Genomic DNA, 7043 nt, shown 5'->3' with positions numbered 1-7043 from the left:
CCCAAGGTTTAAAGATCATATCAATTCAGTTACTCTGGTGACATGAAAGGAAACGTGGGCGTACAAAATTGATAAAGAGTAAAGGCTCACCAATATGGGTTAGTGGTGCAGTGATAGGACTGTTCTATCCTTAATTAAAGGTCTTGGGTTCGAGCTTTAAATACGGTCTACCTCTATAATGGTGCTTACAATGCGCGATTCAAATTAGTCGAGGCTCCAATATGAACATCGGACACCAAACACCGGATGGAAAAAAAAAATTTAAGGTTCAATCTTTTCACTAAAATCTACAGTAAACATGTCCTTGTCACCTGGTGGAGACAAGAGTAAACATAGATTACAGAAGATAACAAATTAAGGAAAACAAGACCACTTTCAGGTGTGACAATTGCATATCGGGGTCCAAACACTTAATTTCAGGTGATCTTGATCCGAAAAAAGAGATCTACAGACGGCAGACCTTACAATTATCATCTAAACAATATATCACTATTGAAATTGAACATATCCAAAGACATTAATTAACTTCTAAAAATCTCGAAAATCTTCTTCTTTATGTTGTACCAGAGCTGGCTTCTTCTTTCATTATAACCGCACGGATTCTATTTGCAATATGATTTGGTGTGACACTCCATTTATGATCCATCTGTAAAATTAAACGGACAAAATATTAATTAGAAAGGTAAATCAATTAATAATTTCGACAAATTGAATTTGAAATTTTCATGGCCAAATGATCATAACTCAAATTAGTACCTGAGCAATAATGGTCATGTGGGAGGTGTTGTAGCCAAAAGGCATAACGCTGCAACTAACGACAGAAAGATGAAGCTTGTCAACTTCGTTGAATATTTCCTTCATTATCCCAGTTTGCTTTTTGCAATAAATCCTAATTAGTATATTTCCGTCTGAAGTTCTAACTTCAATATCTGGCAATGATCGATCTGTGCTGACACTGGAGATTTCGCCCGACGACGAGGAATCGTCACAACTGGAGGCCAATCGAGGTCTCTTCACCGCAACCACTTGTTCCACCTCCTTACATTTCTTGGTTTTTTCTTCAAGTGTTTTTAGTTGTTCTTCGAGCTGTTTTATGTATTTTATAGCATCTCCCAGCACTGTTGCCTTGTCCAACTGTAAAGAGTAACACACAATATTTTTGGTCAATCATATATAGGATAGGAGTACAATTTTAGAGCACACATACATATTTATGATGGTTTTTAATCATCAGATCGAAATTCAGAACAAAGATCAGTTTAGATCTACATGGATTGTAAGTACTTATGGAACTAGTTGTTGTCATGATTTATTTTAACTCGAAAATTCACCTACATGGATCAGACTATCACAATAGAAGGTAACTGGTTTTAGTCACAGACCCATTTCAGGTCACCCAAGGATGGAACCAACAAAACGGGAAAAAAAATTGGGTTCAAACATAGATAAAGGTTTCACTCGATCAACCCCAATTGTTAATCCAAAGTGGTGTTCTCTTAATTCTCTAATGCCCTAGTCCAATTGTTCATCCATAGTAGGTTACGTTCTTCTTCTAATGCCTTAGTATTATTCCTAATTTCTCCGCTATTACTGATTCATATAGAACTGTAAAAGGTTCTAATTAATAAAGATGGCGGCTTCGTTATCATCAAATGAATTCCTTTTTCAGCACAAAATGTTGTTCAGTTAACTTGAGTAGGAATATAATTGAGAGAGAAGAGATTTAATTACCTTCTTTAGGTTGGGAATGAGGGTAGATAAAGCTATAAAACGCTGGGTGAGGCGTTCTCTTCGCTTTCTTTCAGCTAGAACGTGGTCTTGTGCCTGCAAACTAGTTCTACTGTAACTCTTCTTCTGAGTAGTAGTATTAGTATCAGCAGCACCAAATGTGAATCCCAGGGCTTGGATTAGACTTTGGCTATCACCAAAATCATCAGTTTCCATTGATGATGAAGAGGAGAAGTTAATGGTAGTTCCTGATGGAACCTCACTCTTGACCTTCATATTTTCCAAGTGGTTTTTGGCTGACCCCGAATGGCAGTAGCTGTAATTATTAGAAATGATACTGGAAGGCGGAGGAGGAGAAAAAGTGGAGAAGGCCTTATTGAATGGCAATTCATCAATTGGGGTCTCCTGTAATATCGATTCATTTCAAAGATAATTTTGTTACTTGTTACTATATAGAGCTGCATATATAAAATCGAATAAAATGAAGTCTTTATTATAGCAATAAGAGCCTTCAGTGTCGATCATACCATTTCAGACCACCATGCTGTATCCATTCTGAATCGGAATTTAAGTCGATATCTGTACGTCTTCGATCTTATATAGTGATAGATCAGTTGTATCTTATGCTTATGGATCCTGCCGCAAGATTCAAATCGCAATCAGTATTATCATACATAGATTGTATTTGGGAAAATTAATAAAATGAGAAAAATTAGGTCTCCTAAAATGGACAGGAAGCTTAATTTACCTTAGTTATGAGAGCCAGAATGCTTTAATTTAGATCTCAGCTGGTGTCAGATGGTCAAGTGTAGGAATTCTTGTGTCTTTATAGTTGCTTCGCGTTGACTGCCAAAAATATGAAAAAAAAAAAAAAAGAGAATGGAAACAGAAAAAACAGGTGGAAATGTTACCTCAATTATTGTGTTCTCACTCTCTCTATTATTATTACTAGTACTACTTAAAATAATAGGAGCAATATAATAGAGCAATAAGCACGAGTTAAAAGATTGGATGGTGGAAACTTCTTAGTTTGTTCATCAGCTTGATTCTACTCTACTCACTGTTGCCGTGTCAGTGTGATCTTTTTGACCACCTAGCTAGCTCCAGTTTTCTGGGAATCCTCCTCCTTTACTTCACCAGTAATTATGTTAGAAAAAAAAAATGCAATTTATGTAGCACTTCTAATTTTTAGACCAGTCTGACCAATCCTAATCTTTTATCCGTATCAATGACAATAATTTTTTATTAGCTCTCTAAGATAATTTACTTCTTAAAAATAAAGTTTAACATTATACTAATACTACATCTTAAAACGTCTTACATATATCCTCGAGATAAGAGACAGATTATGGAGAATTTTATTATTATTAATAATATAGTATACATGGCAGACAAGGAACATGAAATCTTAAAGATTTTGTATATATAGAATTTATAATAGCAGGGATACAAAAAGAAATTTGGGAAAGAATGGGTTAGTTAATTAAGTAGTTCCAAAAAAAAAAAAAAATAGAAGATGTATACTTGATACGAAAAAATTGTATTTAATGTATTTTCATGTCAATTGTGTAGATTTCGTAGAATATATAAAGAGTTGTTTGGTACGATGAGATAAGGATAATAATTTTGACATAAAATTTGAAATTAATTTTATTTCAATGTTTAACATGAGATATTAGCTAATCTCAAGGTTATTTTATCCCATTATTTATACTAAATGGTGAGATATATATTCACATGAAAGATGTAATAAAACAATCTAATGCGATACCACACTTATCCCGTATAACAACCCGATGAGATGAAACTAGTAAAGATGATATAACATATAAATTGTAGTAACAAAGAAGATGGGTAAATTTTATTTTTGGTCACTTAACTTTGTATCTATTACAGAAAAGTCACTTTTTTTTTATTCATTACACAAAAGTCATTTAACTTTACTCCGACCATCAAAAAAGTCACTATAACCGGATTTTACAATAATTCCATCGAAAAAATGATGTGGCAACCTTAATTAATTCTTAGTCTTAATTTAAGTGAATATATAATATATTACTCATATCTTGATCCTTTTTATATGTGCACAACCCAATTTTTCTTATGAATTATTTAATGAAAGAATACCAATTTCTTAATAGATTAGATTATCTAATAAAGACTATTTTCATAAAAAAAAAAAATTAGTTGATATTTTTATGAAACATTTCAGAATATTGCATTAATCTGTCAAAAAGGTGCATCAAAAAAGAGTGATAAACAAGCTAAATTCTTCAAAACACATAAAATAGAAATACATGTATGATATTATTTTTTTTTAAAAATAATTTTAATTCTTTGAAGATAAATCAACATGCTAAAGATAGTTTAAAAATAAAATCAGTTTAATTGTGTCATTGAATAAGTATTGTCAAAATTTATACAAATGATGTTATATTAACAGTTTCATAAATAAAAGTTATAAAATATAAGTACTTTTATAGATGAAGAAATTATAGGATATCTAATTTTTATATTTATCAATTAAATTAATTAAACAATATGTAATTTATCAGAAATTGAATATTATAATAAAATCTTTTAAGAGAATTAAACGATTAGTCAAACAATTAAAAATACAAAGGCAAACTCAATAAATAGAGTAGTTTATCATATTATTATGATATACCAAATGCAAAGATCCAAGTGGCAAGAAAAAAAATGTATGAAAAAAATAATTTTATCAACTACATGTCACAATTTTAGAGGGAGAAAAATAATTTTATCAACTACATGCCATAATATTAGAGAAAAAAGATAATTTACCAACACATATCTCAACTTTAGAGGATTTTAAGAATATATAAGTATAATTTTATTTCATAAAAATATCACTTAATTTTTTTATTTTTTTATGAAAATAGCCTTCACTAGGTAGCCTAATCTATTGAGAAATTGATATTCTTCCGTTATATAATCCATAAGGAAAATCGGGTTGGACACATATAAAAAAAAATCAAGATATATGTAATATATTATATTCTCTTAAATTAAAATTAAGAGCTAATTAAGATTATCATGTCATTTTTTTGATGGAGTTATTATAAAATTTGGTTATAGTGAACTTTTGTGATGGTCGAAGTAAAGTAAAAGTAACTTTTATGTAATAAATAAAAAAAAGTAACTTTTATATATTAGACATAAAGTTAAATAATTATAAATAAAATGAAGGAAAAAAAAATAACTTTTCCGTAAATAAGAAGTAAAGTGACCTTATTAAGAAGATATAATGCTTGTATGTTGCACTATGGTGTCGGTTTAATTGGTAACGCTTCCTGGCATAAAGGGCTTTTGATAAAGTAGAGATATAGAAAAAAGAGCTGATAATTACTTTAAGAACATATAATTTAAGCATATGCTGACAAAAGAAGGGATTAGTGGGTATTGGGGTCAGATGAAGCATCCATACTGGGGCAAGCCGCGTCATCATACTCGAAAGTATAACCTCGTGAATCATTCATCTCCTGTTAACATCACAGTTGTTCCAACTTCAAAGAGAGAGTAATTAATTTTGATGATAGAACCAAATGTGACTAATTAACTACATCTCCTTTTCTTGTTTTTTCCATGGTAACCCCCTTTTCGTAATTTCGTCAAAGTACGGCTTTTAAGTTTTGCTTCTTATTTGTGACAAATACATTAGTACTAGTGGTTGGGTCAAAACTTTCACTAAAAGAGTTTAAAGTTGAAAAAATAAGCACGTAAATTAGCTGAAGGGGTTTAACATCACCTATATATACATAAAAGATAGTTTTAGTTATGTATAAATAGTATCATTTCTTGTCGAAGAGGGGTCGGATGAACCCCCTAACTGTAAGGTGGCTCCGCCCCTGATTACTATTCTTTTTATTGAAATTTTTCATTGTAGTAATTGTTCTGATAAATATTTTGATTGAGTCATCGAAAAAAGGAAAAAATAACGGCGTAAAAATCAGGAAGCTTTATTTGAGTGAAAATATATTTTCCTTCATGTTTTTTCCTAGTGAGCTAAATCTGTGAAAAATAAATGAAACAATCATGTCTCAGCGTAAATTTCCCGTTGAATATGATTGGAAAAACCTACATTTCAGGAAGCATGACCAGTAAAGGAGATCAATTGAAACTTTAAAGAGTTAAGATAAATGTTCTAATACGGAGAGTGCATTAGACAAATTGCAAAGGAGTAACAAAGTTAAGAGAATCAAGCAAAGGGAATAAGCTTGTAATATGGCAAATAAAATGAACCTTTTTGGTAGGTTAAAATAGCTAATGACTAAAAAGCGTTTAATTTGTTATATTGAAGGGTGCGAATCTCTTCTTTAAGTCAATACCGCACATGGGATGGAATTGGATGTCTCCGTCCATAAAAAGTTGTGAATTGGCGACCGTTGAATTAGCTGGATTTACCTGTATAGTACTAAGTCTCTTTTTTTTTCCCATAAATTGAGGCCCACAAGCTAATCAACAACACACTGATCATGGTGACTGAAACGTAATTAAACAACTTTAATTTGACTTCCTTGTATATATTTACTAATTATGCAAAAACTGTATTAATTTAATTTGAATCCTACCATCTCTAGAGTCTAGACAAAATAATTGCTACTGTACTCTTGTAGTTTTGTTCAGTATTAGAGGACAAAATGACAAGACAAAATGACAATCTTGTTGTTCATACTAAACCTAGAACCTAATATGAGTTTGTTTGGCAGCTCATTTGAGAACGTCCAAAGGTTAATGGCTGGAGTCAAATGTACGTGGAGAGAAGGCTATGACACTTATTCAGCGTTGTAGAAACTATAGAACTACACACCTAGTGTCCTTATGATGTGTTAACAAGAAGGAAAAAAAATGATGTTTTATTATGTTTGGTTTCCTATCCTATCCGGTATTCACATTTGGCCACCAATTAATTCAAATCGTGCACTGCAAGGTCCATTCAGCTATATTTTCTTTATATCCAGGTTTGAACCCCAAGTTTTGATGTTGGTAGATCATAATTTGGGATGTTTGCAGTTTAGTCCACAAACAATTGGAGTGTTCAAATTAAGTTGACAAATCGGACCAAATTGATTTAAAAAATTATTACATATTGATTCAATGGAGTGCAAGAAGGAAAAACTGAACCACACGACATCTAAATATAATTTTTAAATTATTATTCTTACAACTTTAGATATCGTTTTTGAAAAAACTGCTCTATTTCCACCTTGAACTATACACAAAAAGGCTGAGACATGCCCGAACTTTAGGAGAGTCCTATTACCCCTGGACTAATTAAAATCGTATTTTTGACA

At 31.3% G+C, this 7043-nt stretch overlaps 1 protein-coding gene across 1 annotated transcript; it reads right to left on the bottom strand.

Annotated features, from left to right (window-relative positions):
- Nucleotides 1-249: 249 nt before the first annotated feature.
- On the bottom strand, nucleotides 250-2682 carry LOC107860141 (transcription factor bHLH25). The gene is made up of 5 exons (XM_016705400.2): nucleotides 2477-2682; nucleotides 2256-2364; nucleotides 1732-2133; nucleotides 757-1134; nucleotides 250-646 (listed from the first exon to the last, which is right to left on the bottom strand). The coding sequence occupies exons 2-5, from the start codon at nucleotides 2280-2282 to the stop codon at nucleotides 554-556; spliced, it is 900 nt and encodes a 299-aa protein (XP_016560886.2). The 5' UTR covers nucleotides 2283-2364; nucleotides 2477-2682; the 3' UTR covers nucleotides 250-553.
- Nucleotides 2683-7043: the final 4361 nt, after the last annotated feature.

The sequence above is a fragment of the Capsicum annuum genome, chromosome 2 (genome assembly GCF_002878395.1).
Source record: "Capsicum annuum cultivar UCD-10X-F1 chromosome 2, UCD10Xv1.1, whole genome shotgun sequence".
Taxonomy (NCBI): Eukaryota; Viridiplantae; Streptophyta; class Magnoliopsida; order Solanales; family Solanaceae; genus Capsicum; species Capsicum annuum.
Note: the sequence above shows the minus strand (reverse complement) of the source record. Positions and strands in the feature narration are given on the sequence as shown.

Bases quoted from the DNA above. Each gene is read 5' to 3' on its own strand.
- LOC107860141 (XM_016705400.2), bottom strand. From the start codon at position 2,282: ATGGATACAGCATGGTGGTCTGAAATG. The intron at 1,135-1,731 runs GTAATTAAATCT...TACTCTTTACAG, and splicing joins TCATTCCCAACCTAAAGAAG to TTGGACAAGGCAACAGTGCT. The intron at 647-756 runs GTACTAATTTGA...TTAATTTTACAG, and splicing joins ACATGACCATTATTGCTCAG to ATGGATCATAAATGGAGTGT.